The sequence below is a fragment of the Rhopalosiphum padi genome, chromosome 1, assembly GCF_020882245.1.
Source record: "Rhopalosiphum padi isolate XX-2018 chromosome 1, ASM2088224v1, whole genome shotgun sequence".
NCBI lineage: Eukaryota > Metazoa > Arthropoda > Insecta > Hemiptera > Aphididae > Rhopalosiphum > Rhopalosiphum padi.
This window is the reverse complement of record NC_083597.1, coordinates 46,816,536-46,844,084: the sequence shown is the minus strand read 5'-3', so window position 1 is coordinate 46,844,084 and position 27,549 is coordinate 46,816,536. Positions and strand designations below refer to the sequence as shown.

General features: G+C 24.2%; 1 protein-coding gene and 1 pseudogene across 4 annotated transcripts; both read left to right on the top strand.

Annotated features, from left to right (window-relative positions):
• Window positions 1-837: 837 nt before the first annotated feature.
• LOC132931644 (GTPase-activating protein CdGAPr) lies at window positions 838-15,315 on the top strand. 4 transcript variants are annotated; one of them, XM_060997539.1, is made up of 19 exons: window positions 838-1,040; window positions 2,218-2,380; window positions 3,382-3,582; window positions 4,488-4,712; window positions 4,785-5,012; window positions 5,073-5,263; window positions 5,433-5,575; window positions 6,234-6,336; window positions 6,798-7,037; window positions 7,176-7,429; window positions 7,484-7,612; window positions 7,678-7,868; window positions 8,739-8,991; window positions 9,089-9,219; window positions 10,908-11,105; window positions 11,167-11,835; window positions 11,908-12,241; window positions 12,775-13,435; window positions 13,517-15,315. In XM_060997539.1, exons 2-19 carry the CDS (start codon window positions 2,348-2,350, stop codon window positions 13,605-13,607), a joined length of 4,275 nt encoding a protein of 1,424 aa, XP_060853522.1. In that variant the 5' UTR covers window positions 838-1,040; window positions 2,218-2,347; the 3' UTR covers window positions 13,608-15,315. The 4 variants fall into 4 exon arrangements, with proteins under 4 accessions (XP_060853522.1, XP_060853525.1, XP_060853523.1 ...); XM_060997540.1 differs by having other exon boundaries at window positions 839-1,040; window positions 3,355-3,582; XM_060997542.1 differs by lacking the exon at window positions 2,218-2,380.
• Window positions 15,316-21,000: 5,685 nt separating this feature from the next.
• Window positions 21,001-24,264, top strand: LOC132917222 (transformer-2 protein homolog beta-like; annotated as a pseudogene).
• Window positions 24,265-27,549: the final 3,285 nt, after the last annotated feature.

The window sequence follows — 27,549 nt, the reverse complement described above, 5'->3', positions numbered from 1 at the left end:
TTACTTATGAAATCTAGGTAAATCTAGGAAGGTATTTAATAGTTTGTCTCCTGTAAATATTAATATTGTTATAAATTCGATTTCTTGTTATAGTTAGGTAATTCGCGTTTGCCAGAGTTAATTTTATTCTGGCAGCTTTAATATTAATTAATTTACCAATTATTAAACTTAAAGGTAATAATATTATCATTTATCTGGCTATCTGGGGCATCATTTTATTGATATTTTTATTTTAAAGTGAGTTACGAGAATTTTAAATTTTTAATATTTTATATAATTAAAACTAACTTGTTTAAGGCAAACTTTGTAAGCCTAAAGTCTCAATACTCTAAATGCCTATTCACGACGTTGTGTGAATGTGTTATCACAATAATTTTACGTTTAAACTTTAAAATGATTCTATAATTAAAAATTAAAATAATATAACTGTCGAATGTTAATTGGTTAGTAGATTATAAATGTTTAGTAATTATAACTATATATAATAGATACTGTAATAAGTGTAATATTATTTATAATTTATTAAGTTTTATTTTAACTTTAATGAGTACTTATTATTTTGTTATAGAACAGAAATAACTATATAGTAATATAGTATATACTATAAAGCTGAATAACTGAATATTAAGATATGAGAGTGAGATTGTATTTGACAAAATTACAGTAAACAAAAAATGCAATTGTATTTGCCATTATAAATTATTTTTAAATTCTTAATTTGAAAAATATGCACACTTGTGTCCGTTATTAAATTATTTTATTAAAAAAATTCCAAAGAGATACTATAAATGATAAACATCTTTGGAATTAAAGATTGGCTAATCTGATTAGGGCAGGATAACTTTTGTTTTAATTTTTTGAATTTTTTATTTTAGTGCTTTTTTAATATAATGTTATTGTAAAGTCTTTATTTATTGGTGCTTTTTAATGAAATGTATTCATTAAATACTATTTGGTTAATTGTAAAAACATATGGTTTGTCTCGATCGTCTCAGTCTATTCCAATTGGAACTACAAACACTGTCTATGTCAAAATTTAGGTATAATAGTTTTATACATTAAAATACTTTAATTGGAGCATAGATTAGGATTTTACTGAATTAAAATTGCCATTTGCTATCATTAACTATCCAATAAATTAGAGTAATTAAAATTTTTTAAATATTTTAACATAGCTAACGAATGAGAAGAATAATAAACAAGTAATAAATTATCATATAGATTCGAGGAAAAAAGAACCTAACTACTAATTTGGTACACTGATAATAGCTATTGAATTTATATTGGTTTGATTACTAGATTAAATATCTACCAAATATTTAGTTTATAGTGGAATATAAATAGTTATTGAAGATATTAATACTTTTATAGGAATGTGTCATAAAATTAACACTAATATGTTAGACCGTTGTATACCTTTTTAATTTTGGTTTTTCATAAGAATAATCAAGTGACTAATAACTATACTTTATTTTATTATAAATTTTTTTAGATAGATATATTTTACATTCTATTAATTTTCATATATTTTTAATCAATGTCTTAATATATATATTACCTCCTCTATCATCTTACATGTAATATTCAAGCCATTTTTAAAATTGAATTACATTTAAAAACTAATAAATGTTCAAAAATATTTACTATCTTATAGCTAATTGTATTTTATAGAAAGTGAACCAAGTTTTTAATAATTTGTCTATATATTTTAAGATTAAATTAACAAGTATCTATAAATGTGTTAGTGTATAAAAACAATATATTAATCTTATTATTAATTTATTTCTCTGAATATGAATAAACAGAGTGAATACCCTATTTACCAACTAGCCTCTATATTAGCATATACCTTAGTTGTGTATAAAAATAAACTTGCAATTATATTAATTGATTATGATAACATATTTTATTTTAAAAAATGTATAATTTTAGTTGTATACATAACACAAATGATTACAAAATTAATTTTTTATTAACCCATAAGTACTTGTTTATGTTTTGATCATGGTTTAATAGTTATCAGTAGTGTTCTGGCAAAAGTAGAACAAATGGCAACCCTATTTCTAAGTTAACTGACTTATGTTTTTTTAGCAAACATTGGATCTGAATTTTTTTTAAATTATCAACATTTCGCTAAGTATTTATCTATATCTAATTTTGTTGTATTTTATTTTTATAATATTTTCCTCTTATACATTGATTTATATTTTTCTTAAGGAATAAATGGATGCATTCATTTTACCACTTATACAAAATAAAAAATCATTTCTTCACAATGTTTTTTATAAACCAATACAGAATCAATCATTATACATACTCTAGTAATTATCAAGATAAATGACTTAAAATGGGAACATTGCAGTATTCTTCTTATTCAAAAGTAAGAATGTCATAATAATTGATAGTAATAATAATAAATTATTTATTTTGAATATTTTATATATACCTTAGTTGTGTGTTTTTTATTAGGACTGATATTATTATATTTAAAAAAAAAACAAAATAGTTGATGTATAATTGATTGTGATATTAACAAAAATAATAAAAATCACAAGACAATTGTTTGCTTAAAAATATTTATGTATTGGTTATTACTTTAAGTTAATCTGTAGAACGAGTAGTTAAACATACCACTGTTTTTTTTTTATAAAATACTACAAATACATTTATATTAAGATTACAATCATTGTTTTCAAAATTTAAAGAATGGTTTTTGAGCATTGTCTGAAATATTTGTAGTTAATAAAGTATAAAAATAAAACATAATAATCAGAAAGAATACTCCATGAACTTATATTTTCTTAAGTGATATTTTATTCTTAAGGTGTCATAATAATCAGATAATTTTGCACATATTGGCAGCTTAACCAATTTCACACTATGCAATGTTGTCCTATTTACTAAACCTATATATTATAATAATAACATTATAATCATTTAGTCATATAATGTACCAATGCGTTGGTTTGACTCAAGGAATAAGTTATACACAACATTAAATTATTTTGTATATATTTTTGATTCTTTGTTGATAGATAACTACACCGATGACAAAAAACTATTAAGTTATTAATAACTAAAAAGTTTTAATTGTTTCTTTTTCATAAATTTTTTCCAAATTTTTGGTTTTTTTTATTTATTGTGCATGTGCTTAAGTACAATACACAATAATCCTATAGCTTATCCTTCATTTTTAGTCTTATGACTAACCCTTATTAATATATATTATCTGTATTATAATAATAATTACATCCCTAATAAATTTTTATTTTTATATTCAATAATCCCTTATATTAATTATTTCAGTAGAAAACAAGTATAATATTTTATTTTTCTTATATTTTGATGTTACAGAAACTTATATAATTAGTCAATTTTCAGACATCTCTCAAAATGCCTGATCATACTCTGTTGAGCCGAAATTCTGAAGGAAGATCTTCTGGTAGCAGTGTTATCAGTAATGGAAGTATGCGCATGGCCACATTACCTGTGACATCAATTGATGATGGAAAATCTAGATTTCCAAAATTAGAAGAGTGCGCTCATTTTCATTATGAACATGTTGAACTTGGGCCACTAAAAGTTAGTAAACATGAAATTAAATTATTAATTACAATTTACTAAATTAATATTCTTATTTTAGATATGATATTCAAATATCTAATGTTTTAATTTGGTTGATTATATAAAAAAAAATGTTATTTCTTAACTATATAAATAACTGTATAAATTACATGATGCATAAAATTGTTAATATAGCTCCAACACAAAATTTTATCATTTAGAATAACATTGGAAAATAAGAGGCCAGTTTTTGATATTCAATTTGAATAAATTTAAAATAAAATAAAATAATTATTTTGTTGTATTTAAGACTATTAAAATTTAGATTTTAAATGTTGATCACTAAATAAATGATGAGATCTGATTTTTATCTATATACAAGATGATTTTTTCAGCATGCTCACCCCATTATTATACTTAAATTATGCATGTATTCAAATTCTGATTTTTATATTATTTCAAGTTGTTAAAAAACAACATTTTGATTAAAAATATAATTTTTTAATAAAAACATTGTTTTTTAACAACTTGAAACTGTGTAAAAATCAGAATTTGAATATATGCATAATTTAGCTTAAAAATGGGATAAGCATGCTTAAAAAATCACCTTGTATAATATTAATTTTAATTTTGCTCAGGACTTTTAAAATTTGCTTTTTTGTATGAAATGGTCTAAAAAATACTAAATAAAAATTTAAGATCTGTTAAAATTGAAACAAATTTAAAGAAAAATTACATTATATATTTTGTACATATTAACATATTATATTGAAGTTTTTATGAAAACATTTATTTTTTTACAAAAAACATTTGCGATGAACAAAATAGGTATTATGTAAAAATGAGATTTATATTATAAATATAGTAACTTTAATAATTTGTATTCAATTATGGTATACATTAAAAATGAATGTATTCTTTAGTTTGATTTAATTGAAGAAGATGAACAAAAATTTGGAAATGTGGATAATGATAATGATTATTGGTTAACTATTAAAGTAGAATCACAAAATACTGTTTGGGTTTTAAGACGATCATATGAAAATGCAAGAACTCTTGATCATCAATTGCATAAATGTGTTTATGATAGGAAGTTCAGTTTACTTCCAGAACTTCAACCTGTACCAACTGATTGTGAAAATCCTAATGTAAGATATATGATTATATAAAGATTTTTTTATATAATAATAATATTATCATTATTTGTTTTCACATTATAGGAATATCTAAAAGACTTGATTAGTAAATATTGCAAAAGATTATCTGAAATAGCTGTTGGAAGTTTAATTAACTGTGGACCTATTCTTAGCTGGTTAGAATTAGATAATCGAGGTCATCACCTTTTAGTTGCTGATGGAGATCATTGTGCGATAAACACCCCTGCTGTTGCTGCAGCTTATTCAGTCAGAAAATATACTGCACATGCTTCTGATGAAATTTCATTTGATGTAATTTGTATAAATTTATGGTTCTACTATAAATACTATTAATTAATCCGATTTTAATAGATCGGTGATATAATTTCTGTTATTGACATGCCATCGCCTGAAGAAAGTGTTTGGTGGAGAGGCAAACATGGTTTTCTAGTTGGATTTTTTCCATCTAGCTGTGTAGCTGTTATAACAGACAAAGTTCCAAGAAATCTTTACATAAACCCTCAAATGCTTTTTCTTTCTGAACCAACAAAACCCGTATTGAGGTAAGTCTATGCCCTGTTTATATTTTTTTTGTGTCATAATATGTTTCATTATTTACATTAGATAATTAATAATATTAGAATAAGCTTCATAAATATTAAACAAATATATTTTTTGCACAATTAACAAGATTTAAATTGTGATTATTAAAATTGTTGTCAACATTTTCAGAAAACACGGTAAACTGATATCATTTTTTCGGTCTTTTATATTATCAAGACCAACACGGAGAACATTAAAACAATCTGGAATATTAAAAGAAAGAGTATTTGGTTGTGATCTGGGTGAACATCTTCTAAATTCTGGAAGAGATTGTAAGTATAATTTTCAATTATACACTAAACATTGTGTAGTATTAGTTTTTTTCTCTTAATTTATTATTTCATTACAAATACTCAGTGGTGATGCTTAAGTTTTTAGTTGGGGAGACATTGAATAAAATGACACTAATACGCTTGGATTCCTCCATTTTTATTTTACCTATTCGATAATACATTTTTTTTTTGTATGAGAAATTAATAATTCCATTGTTCAAAATGACATAAATTAAATTATCTGCCACGAGGACAAAATATAATATAAAAACAACAATATTAAGAAACACCTATCGGCTATCAGTAATATCGATTTACAGGGGACGATGGCATCACAACGCGATAGCGATGTCGATAATTGAGGAAATCCGAATAGCGAGACGTGTCTCATAGCGAAAATAGTAAACCCCACTTACATTAAAATCCTCCCTGAACCCGCGCGCCCATAATTGGGAGACGTTGCAATGCAATGTCTCTTTAATATAATAAAATAAAATATTAGTAAAAAAAAATTAAGGATAAAACATCTGCATAAAAAAAAGTATAGATTTTAGTGATGGCCTTAGTGTTTTTATAAAATATAACTTGAATGATCTACATAAATATTATATTTCTTAGTAAAATGGTTTTACTAATCATGGTAAATTTGTATTTTTAGTGCCTGATGTGTTAACTAGCTGTGCTGAGTTTATTGAAAAATTTGGAATAGTTGATGGAATATATAGACTTTCTGGTGTTACATCTAATATTCAAAGATTGAGGTTTGTATCAGTATTGGAATGTTTGGTTAAAATACGTCTAAATTTATAAAAGTAGATATATAACTGAGAATATATGTATATTAATTTTTTTTAGTGCTCTAATATGATTTCTTTAGAACAACACTTGTTACATCTCATGCAACATTTTTTTTAGTTTTAGTGTTATAAATTAAAACTTAAAATACTAAAATCAAAACAAAATAATTTTGAGTTTTAATTTTAAGTATTCTCTTTAAATTCATAAATAACAAAAATAATTTTTGACTATACTTAAAATTTTTAAGTTTAATACTCCATTATCAAATTGTTGATTTGTAAAATATTGTATTTTCTGTTAAATTTCTAAATTATATATATATATATGTAGAGTATGATCTATACTTTTCCACTATGCATAAAGTTAATACAGTAAACACACTTGAATATTAACCCATTATATAATATATAATTTGTTCAATTAGGTCGACATTTGATGAGGATAGAGTACCAGCATTATGGGAAGATGAATCAATAAGACAGGATATACATAGTGTGGCCTCATTATTAAAATTATATTTTAGAGAACTCCCCAATCCATTATGCACTTATCAACTTTATGATTCATTTGTAAATGCTGTACAATCAGTACCTGAGAAAACTACTGAAGTCAGGTTACAGCTTATGCGAGAAACAGTTCAAAAGTTACCTCCTCCTCATTTTAGGTAAGAAAAGTGAAACTTGTTTTAAATACATATTTTCATGGACCAACAAACTTTTCTTAGAAAAAAAACTGGTTTATTGAATAAATAAATAAATTCCTTTATTATCTTATTAATAATAAAAAATAATATCTTTATTAGAACGTTAGAATATTTGATGAAACATTTATCTCGTGTTGCTGCTCTTGGTGAACAAACAGGCATGACAGCAAGAAATGTTGCAATCGTTTGGGCACCTAACTTGTTAAGAAGTAAACAACTAGAAAATGGCAGTGGTGTTGCTGCATTACACGGTGTTGGTATTCAAGCTGTAGTAACTGAATTTTTAATTCGGTATACAGACTATATTTTTAGCCCTATTCCCAATGTTGGAGCAAAATTACCACCTACCAAAGGTAGTTATATATTAATAATTGGAAACAAATTTTATCCCAATTTATTTTTTTTAGGTACCCCCAAAAAGTCTCGACCTAAATCTTTAGCAATATCTACTCAAACAAAACTTTTAACTCTTGAAGAAGCTCAAAACCGTGTTCTAACTTTTGCAAAAAGAAATGATCCTAATTATATTGAAGTTGGTAAGTAACAAATAATTAGTTCAAATAATATAATTTATAAATGATATTCATCATTTAAATTCCAGGCGGGGGTCCTTCTTGTTTACCTGAAAAATATCATACTGTTATTGATTTACCATCAAGAAGATGTAATACTAATAAAAGGCGTTCACCATTAAGATGGAAATCATTATTTACTCGTGGTGGAAGTAGTATTTCGCTTGGAGTTTTACCACTTCGTAAAAAGTCTGAACCAAATTTAACACCTAAATATATGGTAAATTTTTTTTAAATGTAACAAGATTTTTTAAAGTATTTTAATATTTTATTAAAGTTAATACATTTAGGTATTTTTTTAAGTACTTATGTTAAGTACTGTGTTAGTTGAAATTAATAACAAGTTTTCTATTTAAGAGGATGCTATACCGCATGTGAAATTGTCTCCTATAAACTGTATAACATAGACGATTTGTGTTCAGTATAACAATTATTGTGTTGTTTATTTTAATATTAGAGTGAGTTTATCTATTATAAAACTAATAGTAATAATATTAGCTATTTGTACTATAGACATATAAAGATTATCTACCTAATTATTATTATTTTTATGTATCTGTTTGAAAAAATGCTGTTTTTAGGATATTTCCATTTGTCTTCAATATTGGGGAATGAGCATTTTTTAAGTTGTAATATTTTACATACTTGCATAAGTGCTTAACATAGTAAATTCATGCTTAGCAGTTCACTTTTAAGTTTTAACTTCATCAGCTTTAATATTTGATTGAATTGACCTATTATAAAACTTAATGGGAAGAACTTTATCTGTGTTCATACATTGGTTAATTCCATTTTAAATGAGTTATGAGCATTTTAATATTGTACTATTTTATTTATACAAAATTTTATGAAAAATTGAATTATCGTAAAAAAAAAAACAATATATGAACATAGATAAAGTTTGTATCATTAAGTTTTATAATAAGTCAATTCACTCTAATATTAAAGCTAATATAGCTAAACGTGAACTGCTGAGAGTAGATTTATTATGTTATGCACTTGTAAGACGGAGACAATAAATTTGGCTGTAGCGTCCTCTTAGTTATTTAAAAACATAAAAATTTCTATAATTAATTATTAAATTTATCAGGATTCAAAAGAATGTGTACGCCAAAGTATAACTGAAGGTATGAATATTCAAGATACACCTAAATCTTCAAAGTCAGTAAGTGAAACAATGTCTTTAAGAGAAATTAAAGGGACGCCTCCATGTTCTCCTCCTGGATTCTGTGGTTCCAACTCAATTGGTCATAATCGTTCTGTGTCCCATGATTCTTATTTTGATCAACTTGCTGACCAAGAAGATCTGGAAGCATCACCTATTCTTCACCCAAGTCAAGAAGGTACAGCTAAATAATAACACATATTATTATGTACTTATTTAAAAATATTCAAATAAGGACAGATTAATAAATATTTCATCACATCTTTTTTTTACAGATCTAAGTGATTTGCAAGTTAACTTTGATTTAGATGAGTCTGATATGAGAGTATTTTCTGATGAAGATACTAATCATATTTTTAGTAATCGTTCAAGTATGGAACACTTACAAAATGTGACTACTAATAACGTAAGTTTAAAATTATTTATTTATAACTAAAATGTATTTTATTAGAAATACACTTTTAAAGCTAACCAATTACAATAAGTTATAAATATCAGTTAAATAGCTTAAGGAGGAGCCTCCACACCAACATTTTTTTTCTCTGTCTATCTCCCTCATTATATAGGAATAAAGTTATTTTGTATTTCCTCGATTACAATATAAATATAAGTATGTTTGTTTTAATTTAAAATTATTTTGATTATTTTTAACCATTTATAACTTATTTAGAAATGTAAATATTAAAAATCTATCTGGTAAATGCACAAGAAATATTCTTCTTTATAAAATATTTAATAGGTGCCTTTGCCCTAAACTGAACCAGAGAGTTGTAATTGTGAGAATACGGAATATTTTTGTTCTAATATTATGTGGGAGATAGAGAAAACAAATGTTGGTGTAGCGGCCCCTTGAAAATATATTATAATACAGTATTTATTATATGTTAAACTTACTACGTTTATATGCAGCAGTTAATGCGAATTAACTCAATGCGCATTAAATTAATTCACATTAGAGAACGGATTTATATGCACCTAAAATATCAAGATTAAATGTTGAATAAAATTATAAGTTAATGCGAATGTTTTTAGTCCATGTTTTATACTTTGGATTCCATGACCAAAATAATTATAATTTGACATTTTAAAATTCCCGCTAAAATATTAATTTGCATTAAAGCGTTTACATGCATTTTTTATAAAGTATGTTACATAATATATTTATAAAAAATATATTTAAAAAATGGTTATATAAAAAAATATTATTTTTATTAAAAGAAGGTATTAATGTATTATGTCATTTAAAAACTCATCAAACATTAAATAATTTTGTGAATTTAAAGATATTTATCATTCCTCTTCCACTATTGTCTTGAATTAAACAGTTTTGTTTTGTAATACACTATGAGCACTATAAGCACTTTATATTCTACTCGCGTATAAACAGTCAACATAGAATTTGTAAAATAAGAGTTTAATTTTGTGGTATATCCAATATACAGATGTAACAGATAGACTTAACCAAAAAAAAAAATTATGCTACTTAGTATGACTAAAATTGTTAATATTATATGATGAGTAAATAATTTAAGAAATATACTCGTGTCAGCAAATTCTCAAAAATCATATTTTTAAAAATGTTATTACGTTCCAAGTTAATTTAATCAAAAAATATTGATATTTAAAAAAAATTCAAAATCAAAATTATTTATATAATCAGATTCACAAATTGACTATTTTAAATTTATCCAAAAAAATTTAAATTAAATTAAATTATTTTATTTTCAGTACTAAAAAAAAATTAAATTATACATGTATCGCTAGGGTCTCTTAATGATAAATAAAAAAAAAAAACTGAAAAAATTAATTAGAATAAATTATTCTAAAAGTCAGTTCTATCTGTTACACCCTATTGCATTGTATTTCATGTTTATTACCTTGTGGGTTTACCTAGGTAAATCACAAAAAGTATGGTAGATAATTAACTACATCAGTATGTTTTATAGGTTTATCATAAAAATTATGGTAGATCACTTAGGATTCTATTACTCAATCCAGTTTACTGAAAATATTTAAAAATCAAGTTTTATACTTTTTTATTTATCTTCCGTTTGCTGAAAAATATTGAATTATTTTTATTTTTTTGTGTTTTAGTTGAATAGTAGTTCTAAACGTTTACCAATATTAGCACACGCAGAAGATTCATTAAGTGCAGATCCATCACCAAAGAAAAAAAAAACTACCGATTCAAATAAAGAAAGCGACCATACAAAAAATAATAGGCTATCATATTTAGAAGAACGATTTGCTTCACCCGATATACGATTCATTGATAGTCAATCTCCAGAACATGTAATTATTTTAATATTGTTTTATTTACTCAGATTAAAAAATATACATATTTTTATGTTAGATGACTGTTGCTGCAGACATACCTACAGAATGTGATCAAATTATGACAGATGTTGAAAGTAATGAAACTGGTACAGGTTCATTATCTACTACTACCACACCTACTCTTTCATATTGTCCATTATCAGAAGATAGTTATAGTGACAAAAACACTACACCTGGTTACCAGGCTATTTTAATTGATTTTTGTGTATCAGATGTTTTAACTAAAAACCTTTTAACTACCCCTCGAAATCGGTTAAGTTATCAAGGTGACTTAAGAAATAAAAGTTTATCAAATGACCGACGTAGTTTTCAAGAAATAAAATTAAGAAATATCCGAGATGATGCTCCATGTGAATCTCTTAATAACAATAAAATTGAAGAAAAAGTGAAATCAGATATTTCTATTTTAACTGAATCCCTTAGCTCTCCCAAAAAAGCTGGATCTATGTATGAAATTGTTATGGGTAACAATTATGAACGTTTGGGTCACAAAAATTCAATTTTTCATCAAGATGATTCTAGTTATGAAGAAGTAATGCCATCTTGTAAAGATTCTACTGATTCAATAGATAACTTAAATTTTGAAACAGAGAAATCTGTTGAAAATATACATTATGAAATATTGGTTGTTACTAGTCCTGATTCTTGCAACTCCAGTCAACATGAAATATCAATTTCTTCACAGGTACTTAAAATTAAATAATAATACAGTAAATTGTATATTTTATATTTAATAAGTATACATTTTTATGTTTAGGATAAAGTAGAGAATGAAAATTTAAAAATTAAAGAAATTGTGAATAATCAAAACATATTAGATGATTATTTAGTTTCACCTTCAAATGAAGATACTGAAATGTTAATACAAGATAGACTTGAAACAACAATTTTACCAATTGAAAATGTTGAAAATATTGATAATATAACAAATGGTGCAAACATTTCAGTGACATCTAATGAAGAAATTTCTGAGAATAAAGTGGATTTATTATTAGACTCAAATAGACGCAAATTTGAATCAGAAATTGGAAGAGATATAGTACATGAAAGACGTATGAGAAAAGAATTGATGGAGAATTCAAGTTCTACTGGTAAGTTATGTTATAGTATTTTTAATTAATCACTTTTACTTATTACTATTCAATATTTTATTATGATTGCAAAACTATAAAGTTATTATTCATATCTTGCAGTTTTTAATTCAAATTTTAAACAAGTAATCAAGCAACATGTATATATATATATATATTTAGAGAGGAGTATTTAAAATGTTTATGCATTGCAGAATTAACTTTTTATATTTATTATTGAAAATAAACTAATTGTATCTAAACAAAAATTATGAAATCAACTATGAATTTATTTTTAACAATATTACTAACATAAAAAATAATGGTAATGATATAATATCAAATTTGAACAATATTTTTAACTTGAATAGGTTATATTTTTTATTTGCAGTAATTTTTATGTATCAATTAATTATTAAACATTATATTACATAAATTATCCACTAATAAATTCTATTATTTAGTTATATTAATACATTGTTGATTGATATCATAATTTAATTATTTCATGTATATAATGTATTTTATTATAATTTACTGTTTATTTATTTTAGGAAATAAGGAAAATAAAAATAAGTTTCATGAATCATTAAATAAATTTGATTCTAATAAGTCTCCCAAAAACAGTTCAACATGGATAAAAAATAGAAGACTACGTAACAATTGTCAGCATGTTACTAGTACAGTTTCATTAGATGCTTTTAATTTTCCAATTGATACACAAAATTTGGAACGTGTAAATACATCACCAAATCTTATAAGCTCAGAAATTAGTTGTCAAAAATCTGATTCGTCTAATGATATGGATGCTACAAGACGTGAACGTATTGACCGTTATAAAGAAGAACGTAGGCAAGCTCTCCGTGAACGTTTTAAAATATCTGAAAGTATTCAATATGATGACGATATAATTAAACGTTTAAGAGCTAAGACATTGAAATCTCCAGATGAATGCACTGAAACTAATATTAACACATCCATTAAACAACCAAAACATTTAGTAAAGATAATCACTTATGACGAACGTGATACTTTATCTATAGATCCTGAGAAAAAGGAATGGTATACACAAAGTTTAGAACGTAAAAAATGTTCTAAAAAAGAAACTAAAGGTTTAGTAGCATCAAGAGTAAATCAGTTGACTGGATGTAAAACTTCTGATGAAATTAATAACAAAAATACTTTAAAAACTAAAACAGATAAACAGACTGCAAAGTATATATTTTTACATCTACTTAAATAAATTTGTATTTAAGTAGTTAAGTAATTAATGTGTATAAAATATTTTTTTTACAGTTCGATTCGACAAAGAGCACATAGTACTAGTGATAGACCGCCCCAATTTTGTATAAAAGATATGGCTGCATTCTTCGAACAAAAACAGTAAAAGAAAAATGTTATTATATTTTATTAGGTAATTTATAAATTGATTATTTATTATCAGTATAAAATAAAAATGTATTTATTAGAAATAATGACTTAATTAAATAGTTTCAAATAAGAAGTTATTCAATTAATTAATTAAGTACTAAATTATAGTTCTATAATTTCATGACAAATAATAAATAATAATCAATTAATCTCTAACAATTTCATAATTTTTAGTTGTAAGCTGTTATAAAATATATAGATGATATATTTGTGTCCTAATTAAGTTTAAAAATGTCGTTTTGTTATTAAAACTAATTCTGTGATAGTGATTTTTATTAAGTCTGTATTTTAGACCTTGTGAAATATTTTGTAGAGTATAATAAAATATTTGCTTTTTTACTCATATCTTATTCATAGTATTATATGGATATACAAATTATGACACTTTTAGTGAAAACCTATATGTTCTTCTATAAATTCTATTGTTATTTAATGGTTTTCTTTGAATAAAAGCAGTTAGTTACTAACAGCATTATTTAGTATGTTTTATGACAAACATTATTTTTTTATTTAAATCTTGTATTATTTTTTAATAAAACTCAATAATTAAATGAAGTATGAATTACATAACTTTGGCCAAAGATAAAATTATAGTCAATATTCGATACATCATGAATGTATGCCAAATGTATAAATTGACTTTTTAGTCTGAGACAATATATATGTCTAATAATATAATTTTGTTTGTATTGTATATTTTTAATTATTTTTATTTTATAATTGTTTTGATAAAATCTTTCTGAGATGTTGTATGACAATAGTTTTTGACTTTAAAATGACTTTTCATACCAGATCTACTTCAATAAAAGTATTATAATGTATAACAGTACAAGTAACTTAAATCATTGATTTTTATATAGTTGATTGTTTTTTATTTAACATAATATAATATCATTGTATTCATTTTTTTAATAAAATTATCTTGTGTTTTAATTATATTTAAGTGTTCTGAAATATTTTAAATTTCAACACTGCTAACTTAGTTTTATAAACTAACTACTAAATTTCAATACCTTTGTTTTACTATTATTTAAAAAAAAAATTTTTTATCATTTATATTATTTTGTATAATTTATTACTTAAAACCTATCAATTATCTAATTTAACTCACATTATTAATATATTGTAAAAGTGTGGTTATTATTATAGTACTTGTTTATTTTTTTGTTTTTTTTTTTTTGTTGTTTTTGCGGTTCTCCGTAATTTGTTATTTTTATTTGAGAATATCATTTAGTATGTAAAACTTCATTTAATTTAAAATTTATTTATTAATGAATATAAGACGTATTATGTATTAACAATATATCTTACTTATTTTCAATAAGTATTACACTATTACTCTATCTTTATGTATATTTTTCACTATTTTAATTTTATTATTATATTTTTTTATGACCGTCAATAACTTATAATATTAATTTTTAATTTTGCTAGTTAAAAATAGTGTCTAGCCTAATAATAATTTACAACATGTTAAGCTACTCAGATATTGTTGTGCACAAATTGTAAAAACATGTATATCTAAGTGTTTTCTTTTAAGTTTATATTATTATTTTATATTATTTTTTTTTACTTTACCTGTAACACCAAAATTAACAAAAAAAAAAAATTACCATGTTCTGTTTGGCTTTTAAACAAAATACATAACAATCATTGAAAACAAATTTTCAATTCTTTATATTATTATTAAATAGAATAAACCCAAAATGTTTTTGTTTTTCCTGATCTTGAAAAGTATTTTAAACATGGTAGACCGCCCAAAGCACCAACTGCATTCTATTTTCTACCAAAAACCAAGGTCAAAATTAAAGATAGAAGTATTTTTCTATTATAATTTGTGTATACAACCAAAAAAAAAAAACAATTATTGTAAAATCAATTCATACATATTGAAATATAGCTACTCTGTCCCAAACCTTAAAATGCACAAATCTTCAAATTTAAAGTTGGCTTCCAATGCTTTATTGTGTATTTGTATCTAATTATTATTTTGGGGTTAAAATTCCAAAGAAAGAACTAAAACTTTTATTAAATATTACTTTTTAATAATCAGAAAAAAAAATTATAACAAATTACATGTAAATGGGAATTATATTTACACAACTAAAATCAATTTTGAAATATATATATTAACAGCAAATGTTTTTTATCTTTAGGTGCTAAAATTAGCACTGCTGATTATAGAAATTTGGAATTTTCAAACTTTTTATTTTTTATTTATCAACATATTTATTATTAATAGATTTAAAAATGTAATACCTTCAAGGTTTTTAATAAGTTATTCTTACCATAATTTGAAAAAAAAATTGAATGTAAATCCATATTGATTTTTATCTGGGTTTCAACTTATAATTTTAACGAGTTCGTTAAATCGTAAATTATTTTGTAAAAGAAATTTCATATTTACAAATTAATATAACATTTTATAATATATAATATATAATATATATTATTATGATTTAGTAGATATTAAACAAAATATTCTAGTATAATTATTATTTTAGCTTTAAAAAACATTGTTAGTATAGATTTTTAATATTTTTTAATTGAGAAATGAAAAACTCGGTGCAATTAAATTGACTTCCAATACAGGTACTCAATATTTAATGCTTAATGGCTTAATAAGTAACTTTGAATTGGCTCCTAAGAATTGAGCACTCTATTTATTAAATAGCCAATTCAAAGTTTTTTTTTTCAAAAATACATTAATACATTGGTTACCAAATTGTTGTTACTAGGTAATTTAAACTTTAAAGTAAGACGTATATTTTACATCATTACATTGACACAAAATTATTTAGTAAATATATCCTATGTAAAGTAAAAAAAATCTCATCATAAAAAATAAAAGCTAAACAATAATTCAAAAATTAATAGCTTTATTATATTATACAAAAAATTATAGCTGAACGCTGTATAAAATATATGTATTATGTGTATTTAAATAAAAATAATAGGTATAGTAAACTATTTGTCGTGGCTTATCCTTATTGGCTAATATTTTTATGTATTGAAACCTTGAACTCACGCCAGTGTCATATTTTCAAATTTCATCTTCTAAAAATTGTATTTTATCTCTAATTACTTTACGATGTGGGTTAATTATATTGGAACTTCTTATAATAATTGTTGTATCAGCTTAAATAATTACCTAAATACTTACTTTATAATATATTTAAAAAGTGGAATATAAAACTATAATATAATACTATTGCTTTATCCTGCCCAAATTGCTGATGGAAATGTTGAATCATTGTCAATATAATTTTCTACTAAACAATCATTAAAATTTAATGCTGTAAGTTTTTCATTCATGGCTGTATTTCAGCTAATTCATCCGAAAAGCAATCCTTAACTGATTGCGGATTTAGAAATGGCAATCTAAATATATACCTAGTACCTACGTTAAATATTGGCCTATTTCTGTATTTTGCAGGTATTCTTACAATTGTATGTGTATATTATGAAAGCCCCTTGTTAAATAATAATATTTTACAGATAAGGGAGCCAATTTAATAATAGCCGAAAAACTTATGCTGTATTCAATTTTCAAACATTTCAATCCGATAAATAATTTTTAATCAACATTTATAGAAAATAAATTTTTTTTTTATTTGTCATATAATCTATACAAATTAGCACCATAAATTTATATGATAAGAGCAATATAATATAACATGAGTGACATGATTAAAATAATTAGTAGCCACCCATTATTGTCTCTATTGGCTAGTTGATTAATTTTAATTATTTATCTATATACAAATTGACCTCCACTAATATTGCTAATATTAAATTAATTAACATAATGTGGATAAACATTAGTACATTACTTTTATCTCAATATCTTGGTCTTCAAAAAGTGGTTTTGGTTAACTTAATACGTCTATATTCTATAACATTGTATATTAGTATAAGCATATATGTAATTTATTTCTTAAATCTCATATTTCATTTATTCTACCGAGTGATCCCACACAACACACTTCATCAATATTTGTAACAATATTATACATAAATTAAATTATATTTATTTATTTTAATTAATAATATGCAACAATAATACTTACGTATCAATGTTTTTTCTTATGAAAATACCAATAAAAGGTTGATTTAAAGCTTTTTTCTTTTGATCAATGCAATCAATTCAGTATCACTTATATCTGTGAAACAAAATATTTTTCATACTCTAAAATATTTTCCACAGATATTAATGCCTAACGGTAAGAAAGGTAATTCATCTGGTACTTGAATAGTTGCAATTGAAGTATCTGTATTAGACTTGACGTCATAAACAGCTCTTACCAGTGCCGTACCCAGGATTTGTTTTTTTTTTTTGGGGGGGGGGGGGGGCTTAAATATTCATACTTAACTCTATAGGAAAATAGGAAATAATTTAAAAACATATATATACACATACTATTTAAAATAAAAGATTTCGGGGTGGGCTTAAGCCCAAAATACCTCGCCCCCTGAATACGGCACTGGCTCATACTGTTAGAGATTCTTCCACTTCTTCTGGATTATCATCAAAATATTTTTAGAGGCGTTAGATATTAAAATTTTGTAAAAAGTCACGACACCATTGCACTTCCTTTTTAACCTGCGGGGAGTGTAAGGATGGAATGATTTTTATGAGGAGATTAGGGTGACTAGAGTAGTCCTTTATGGAAGCGTGTCGTGTGTGTAGAAGAAATGTGCTTCTTTTTCGATTGTTCGGATATTGGAATATGGATTATTATGGATTATGGAAGTCATCATGAAGAGCTAGATTAGAGATATTGGCCGGGCGGCGCATTAAATAGTCTTCGAAGTGATATGTTTTGAAACGTTTGAATTCTATTAGTGTTAGATTTTTTTGCCGCACCCCATAGTTGTAGTCTGTACGTCCAGATCAGTTAGAGTAGAGCTTTATAGATTGATAGTTTGGTGTTTAGGGTGGAGCATTTATATGTTATTAAAAGAGGCCTGAGCGCTGAGCATATGCATATGATTATTTAAAGTTAGTCTTTTGGTTCGAAGGTGTTTATTCCATGTCAATTTTTTTTCAAGGATTAAACCCAACCCCAAGTATCTAACTGAGTCGAATGAGGGAACGTTATTTAGGGTATAATATTTGGGCATATTCCTTGTTTGAGTGTAAAGAAAATAAAACTAAAAAATTGATTAAAATGCTTATAATACCTCAGAAATAGTCGAAATATTGTATTGTACCTAAATAGAAAATGATAATATAAACATTTTATGAAAATTTCAAGTACCTATTTAGTATCTACGGTTGAGTTAAACCAAAAAAACATTATCAATTTTGTTGAAAATTAGTCTTGCCTAAAATTTCCCGTTTTTATTTGTTTTTTCCCCTGTAATAAAAAAAAATAATGTTTTTTTTTTGACCTCTCCAATGTATAAAGTAAATTATATAAACACAAAAATAACACACATTGTTAAATCAATACCACTCAGAATCTAAAATGTGGGAAAATTCATAGTCATACTAACTCATAAACTTAAACTATTTATAGTGTTGGGAATAATATTTTCATTTAAATAGCTTGTGGTGAATTTAAACAATTTATTAATATTGTTAAAATGTAATTAAAATGTATATAAATATTCTATATTTAAAAAGGTGGGGCAAGTGGATATCGCTCTGCTGTATAGTGGAGATAGAGAGTAGGTCACTATAATGGATGTGTTAAATTTGAATGCAATGACAGGTATCATTGTATATAGATATATCCAGTAGGATATATTATATTATTACCAATATTTAAATTGTAATATATCGTTATTTTACTCGATTTCGTAAAAAAATAGATATCATACGCTAATAAATTTTTTTTTACAGTTACTTGAAGGAATACTTATGGATAACTTTGTATTGGGTTTTTTAACCTTAGGTATAAATCACAAAAATTTTACGAATTTTCAACTTCAAAATTCCCTGCAAATTTTCGCGATTTTGATATATTTCGTAAACATTTGAACTTTAAATGCTTATAAACAAAAATTTTGACTAACGATATTTGATTTTTACTACGATAAGTAAATTTATTTTAATTTCAAGTATTTACAATGATTTGTTTTTGAGTTATAACTTATAGAAAAATAAAAAAATCTATTTTGTCGAAAACTGATTATGCGTAAAAATTTCCGATTTTTCGTTTCTTTTTTAGTTTTTATGACGCATTTGAAAACTACTGGAAATTTTTTACTTTGATCCCCAAAGTACCAACTAGATTCATTTTCCTTTTCAAAAAAGGGCTGAAGTTAAAAATCAAAGCATTATTTCTACTCCAAAACGTGATGACACACAAAAAAAAAACATACATCATTGTAAAATCAATACATTCCTCACTTCGTTCAGAATCTAAAAGATATATTATTGATCGATACATCATACATATTGAATATTGAAATATGATTAGTTAATTTTTTTTTTATATCGTATAACTGTATAAGTATAATAGAAGATGCATTGTAATTATCATGAATCATAATATTAACCTTAGATATGATCATTATGATCTAAGATATTAACGGTTATAAAGATGGCTTAATATTATTAATGTTAGATATCTTTCTCAATTAAAATAAATTTCAATATTTCACCCATTTTATACTATCAAAAATTTTGATTGTAATTTAATTAATTTATAGTATATCTATATACTTAAATATCAAATTGAAAATTTTTATAATTATAATTTAAAGCAGCGGTTCTCAAACTGTGGTACGCGAAAGACTACATGCCCGCAGTACATGGTGGTACGCAGAGGTCTATTTTTGGATAATAAACCCATTCAATTATTTAATTCCTGTCTTATTTTAAAAAAACTAATAAATAAAAAATAATTATACTGTAGTTGTAGTATTTTACTGCCTTATTATTTAAAAAAAAATGTATTTAACTGTACAATTTGGATTTTGGATCGTTCTATTTTTATTTTTTAGTCATTAGTAGTGGTACGCGACTGATTGATAATATACCCAAGTGGTACGTAAAAAAAAAAGTTTGAGAACCGCTGATTTAAAGTACATATATTAATATGTGCTCTCATAATTACTTAAATAATTCAATTGTTATTGTATATTGTATAAATATAATAATTTATAATTATAGCAATATGAAGCCGTGACGTATGAAATATGAATATTCTAAATTTTAATTTGTTAAATGGTAATACTGTTGTGTGGTTCGTACCATAAAGTGCCAAAGGTCGTACAATAAATGTTTGTAGTGTAGTCGAAGAATTACCAATAACCATGGTTGCAAACTGCAAAGGAATTTTTGCTTGGGTTTCGTTCTTCCATGACAATTGACTATTGTTTGATTACATTTATCCATAATTCCTATTTAATTGATGCGTCTGCCGCTTACATTGGACGTTTGCACAATATTTTACCAAGCGGCAAGCACCTACAAATTACAATCTACATTCTACATTTACTTCTTAGCATCTACACATTGCACATTGCAATAGGTATCATCGCATTTTTATTTATCTAGTATCTACGTTATCCTATTAATTTTCGTAAAGTTCCACTTAAGTGCATTTTTTATCTTATGAATTCGTTCAAAACGTTGGCCATCGATACAATTTAAGTTCATGTGTGGTAGGAGACACATTACTGAATTTTGTGAGACGTAAGTGTTCATTGACGTTTTAGCGTTTGATTTAGGTAATGTTATGATAAATACTGGCTATATCAATAAATTGGACCAAATAATTCTCCCATACATGATTAATTTGTTTTCATACCATAGTGCACCATGTCAAGAAGTAAGAGCCGTAGTCGCTCTAAGAGCAGAAGTCGCAGCCGTTCGCGCAGCCGTAGGACGTCACGCAGCTATTCTAGAAGCCGTTCGGGGTCAAGTCGCAGCCGCAGTCGCAGCAGGAGCAAGACCCCGGTCGATAAACACAGGCTCCACGTCAGGGACATTGGTTAGTACTTGGATTATTATTAATTTAAATACATTAAATTAATAATTAACCTATACATTTTGTTGAATTAGTATCTATGTACATGTTGGATAATTAAAATTGTACAAATATCCATTTAGTTAAATGATTTTTAACATTTTTAATGAAAAATGAATTTACAGAGGTCAAAAATTGAATAGCCAGATTTATCTATTGAATTCTCTTAAAATAACCATAACACCAATAAAAAGTACAGTAATTTGATGGCTAATCTGTATGAAAACATATGTTGTGAAAAAAAAATGTTCTCTACTTGCTAAGCTTAGTATATAAGAATTAATTTTAAAACAAATTAAGAATAATAAATTTAAGTTAATCAGGACTAAGTTCAATCCAACCATAATTTTATTTATTTACTATAGAATGCTGTAATATAAATCTATTGTACAATATTATACTTTACATAACATAGTTTCATTTTCAACAGTTAATATTCCATATCAGAAAAAACTGAAGTATATTCAGTATTTTTACAAATGTAAAATATAATTATAATGTATTCAATGCTTTATCAAGCATTCAAATTTTTTTCCCATACCAATCTTTAACTTAAGCATTATTTATGATGTATAAATATAAGCAACTAATGCAATTAATAATTATTATAACTCTTCAATTGTTAAATAATTTTTTTTTAGTTTATTGGTGTTTTATTAATAAGAATAAACCAAAGTAGGCGTATTGAAAAAATGCATAATATTTAAAATATGTACCTACACAAACATATGCATGCTGGAAATAATTAAAAAAAACTATAATCCTTTTGAATTAAAGTTTTATTAAATCAATTTTTGTATGCAAATATTAAATATTTTTTAGTAAATATATTAACGAAAGGTTCTAAGTAATATTTTATTAAAACTAATAATTTTTTTTAGATAATGAAATATGTTATTGTAAATTTCAGTTAATTACTGATGATGTATTTATTCACTGAATTAGGAAGCAGCATAACAAGACGTGATATTGAAAAAGAATTTGAACGATATGGAACATTACTTGAAGTATGGATGTCAAGAACCAGACCAAGTTTTGCTTTTGTTGTGTACAAAAGAGATAAAGATGCTGCTGAAGCACAAAAACGTACTAATGGAATGTAAGTTGTAGTAAATAATATTAAATAATTAATATGTTTTTTTATTCTATTACATTTAAAGATTCTTAAGTACGATTAATTATATTAATAATTATGTAAAATAAACTTGATATGATATTTTTCAGTACTTATACCTAAACATGTGATATAAAATAGTCTAAATAGATATGATAAGGTAGTTGGTACCTTTCAATCTTATAAATAATATGCAGGCATCTGCCCTACCATTAACCTCAAAAATAAAAGCATACCTATCTCGAATGAGACAAAGTATCTAGGAATAATTTTAGACAAACGCTTAACTTGGAAACCCGATCTCCAAAACAAAAGGAAACTTGCACACAGTAAACTTCATCTCTTCTGACCCCTCTTCAAATCTAAACTTAATCTAAAAACCAAAATTATATATAATTCAATGATCAGACCTGTCTGGTCATATGATATTCAAATATGGGGGACGGCCAAACCTTCAAACATTTGCCCCATCCAATCTTTCTAAAATATTGCCCTACTCACTATAACTGGTGCTCCATGGTACATGACAAACCTTTCACTTCACAATGACCTCAAAGTAATTAATGTCACAGACTATGTTGATTTAAGATTTTAAAATTAATTTGTTTTCTTTTCATTTTTTTGCCGTCAAATGTTTTATTATTTTTTTAATAATTAGAGTCAGGTGCGTGGACTCATCATTGTTTTTACAATTACATTGTATTGAGGTATTTTCCTGTTTTATGAGATTACTTTATTTTTTAACACATAATCTTGTTATCCATGACACCTAAATTTGCCATTTTCTTATTATCTCAGATAACCTTCTTTTATTTTATATATCATTTGGTTTGTTTCTTAGTGTTATATTTGCATAAAATGTTATGTGTTAATTCAAATGTTTGAAAGTTAAATTTTGTTAAATCAATAATGGAATTTATACAAATATTAAATGTTTTCTTGTAAACATGATTCATTGATAACATTTAACATAATATATATTTATTGGATGAAATTGGATTTTGATGCTTTTTAAAATTCCCCTAAATTTATATTATTTTATGTTAGTATGATTTTACTGAGGAAAATGACAATATACTTTCACTCAAATTAATAAAACAATTATAACAGAAAACATATACTCTTAATATATATATATATATATATATATATATATATATATATATGTAGGTAAGAGTAGCTCTGTTGTATTCAATTTGAATTGATTTTCATTATTAATAATAAGCCTACAATTAGTGTATGGTTTTTGCTCTGTTAAATTTTAACATATGTATTTAGTATGTGTAGTATACTATGAATATTTTTCCATTTTTTTCTTATACGACCAGGTAATATTATACTCTATATGTTCATAAATAGGGAATTATATGGAAGCTTCTTAACTGTTAGTTTTGCCAAAACACGTGGACTCAGTCGTAGATCATCAAGAAACAACAGCTACCGTGATTCACTTAGATGCTACTCTTGCAACCGAGTAGGACACTTTTCACGTTCCTGTAAAGAAGTCAACTATGGTTACAGACGTTAAGGTAATTATGTTTAATAATTAATAAATACATTTTTGTTTTGAAAATATATTAATTCTATTTATGATGTGTATTTATCATATTGTAATTATATTTTGATATACAATTGAATATTGATCAACCACTGTAACAATTTATACAATAATATTTATAATATATAATTTTAGTATCACTAAAAGTTAAAATAAGACATGCTTACAACTTGGTTAATTGGTAAAACAGTATTGATATAATTTATTCTATATTTATATATTGTCTAGGTGTTGTAATATTTGATAAAGTATATTTTTTCAATTATTATTAATGATCTTGAGGTTTATTTTTGTACATAACATTATTTTATTGGTGTCAGCTCTCTATTTATTAAAGCATAGAGATATTAAACTTTTATTGCTTGCAGTTTATTTAACTATAACAATTTTTAATTTGAACATATGGTTGAAAGAAATGTAGTTATATATTTTTAAATAAGTTTAAAATGTGTATAATATTTAAAATTTTTAGAAAATTGTTTTCTTTTATATTCTATTCTTTAAACTTTAAAACTATATTAGTTTTTATACTTAATATTCTTTTACAAAAATAATTTAAATTTAGTTATATTAAAACATCAGGTGTGCAATCTTAATAAATATAATATATGCATTTGATCATTTTAATTATTTAACATTTTCCTCTTGAATAGGAGAAATACATTTTTAAGTTTATTAAAGTTTTTATATATATTTCATTCTTTGCTTTTTAACACTTGCTATGCTGTTTAGTTATCACTATATATATTTTTATTTATCTTTAAAATCATAAAAAATCTTTAAATTACTCATTTTAAATATCATCATATGGAAAATAAATAGTAAAATATGAATAACAATATTATATGATTAAGCTATAGATTCACTGCTAAAAGTGTTTTACTCAGTTTAAGCCTAATATATGATTTATTTTTAGTGTAATAAATACACACTTTTGTTTTTATTATTTAAGCTTTTGCCTTCAATGCATACAATCATAAAGTATATACAGATATATAGTTAATAAACTAGATTGATTCTTTAATCCTTGAAATAGACGTGTAAAGCAATAATTTACATAATTTTAAATATGTTAATTTAAGTAAAATTTTGATAAAAACGACTGTGTAATTAAATAATAACAATTTATTTTTATTATTATAATTTTTAAATTTACACTGTTTTAATTGAAAACATATTAATTTCTCTTTCCAAATCAGAAAATTTTTTGAGTACTTAGTGATTTTAAAATCTAATTTTAGAAGAATATTTTATGAGGTATAACTTATATGTATTTAAAGTTTAGTTGAGTTAATAGGAGTGGTGAGGGTATCTGTAAAATATTGACCTACTACTCTATCTAATCTTTAAATATTTATAGCTAATAAGAATCAAAATATGTATAAATTATATATCAAATTACTGCTTTGGAATATGAAATAAAAGTACTGTTCTCCTAAACACAACAGTAAAAAACTCAAAAAATTATCACAATAAATAAAGTAAAAATATATTATTTTTTTCAAAAATATGGTTTGTAATTACTTATAAATAATTTTAAAAACCTAAATAGTTTTTTTTAAATAATCACCCAATATATTTAAAATTATGATTTATATTTTTATTATTAATTAGTAAATAGTATATTATCTATATCTGTGATGTAATATGAATTCTATTAAATTGCATTATTTGCTTTGAAGAATATCTTATGCAGCTTCTCTAACACAACAGTCTTACTAAAATAATGTTTCTTATGATCCAAGAAAATTTCTCTTTTTTTGTTTTTTGTTACATATGAAAAAAAAAATATTTCCTCTTTTAAACAATTGTATAATAATTAATTATAAGCTATTTTATGCATTTAAGTTGAACAATTATTTATGTTTCAGACAATTCAAATTGTGTATAAAAGTAATACAATTATTTATTTCTACATTTCTATAATAAACATTTTTAACCTAATACATCTAGCTTTGAGCAGATTTTAAACAAAATCTATAGTTCTACCATTATAAAATATATATTTTTTAATTTAAAAATTAATATTTTAGTGCAGATATAATGGCATGTTTTATATTCTAAAATAGTAGCTATTACAGTAGTTTTTTATTGGTAATATTTAAGTAATAAAGACTTAAAAAAAAGATTTTATCTCATTTTATTTAATTTAAAAAATTTTATATAGTTAACTGATAATTGTATGATTACCTATTGCATTTTACACATGTTTATTGTTATTACTAAATATGATAAAAGCTGTATTTTTAATTCAAGTTCATAAATATTAAAAAAATTTAAATTGTAACAAACAATGATTTTTATAAAAATATTATACATATTTACTAATTTATAAAGTTAATATTTAAATAAAATTGTGTAAAACATCTACCACCCACAAATAAAGTATAAAATTCTTCTATATTTTTCCAATTTATATATTTATATAAAATAAACGGTAAATTAATTATTATTGGACTTATTTTTAGTAAATAACTCAATTTAATGTAAAATTAAAAGAAAAAAAAAATTATAAAAACAATATTAATTTATTTTTGTAATCATTCTTATCCTTTTGATATCTAATTTAATCATAAACATATAAAATAGTTTGAATTTTATATTCATATAGGAGGAATGTGAGTTGTTATGGTTAAATGAACTTAATTGGGGCGTCATTTGCCAATGATGATGATGGTGTTGTTGATATTGATGGTGTTGATTTGATGGTGGTCATGACACCAGTATGTTCCTCATTGTTGGCACAACATGATGGTTTGGTAGATTTTTATACAGGGCGAGCTCATCGAACGCCGTCCAATTTGTCAAAACTGTAATATGGTAGGTATAAGGTGTGTATTTAATCAGTGAAATGGAAAGTCTAGGATGTATAATTTTTTTATTTGACCTGTTCTATAATTTATGTTGTAATAATTTGTACTGATAATAGCCTATGTCTCAAATAATTAATGCATGCTAAGAAAACAATAAATATTTGATTTTTCTTTTAAATGTTTAACTATTTGCTGTATCCAGATTACAAATTTATCATTTATATTCATAAAATATGATCAATAACGAACATTTTAAGTATTCTTACATATTATGTATAAATATATATATATCTATATATATGTATTGTATATGTACACTGTAAAGGATATTCTTTGAAGACAAATGAATTTGAAGTGGTGTGGTAATGAAAACTATATTATCATAGCAATACAAAATTACTACGTTTTCATAGGATATACTGTATAATGTA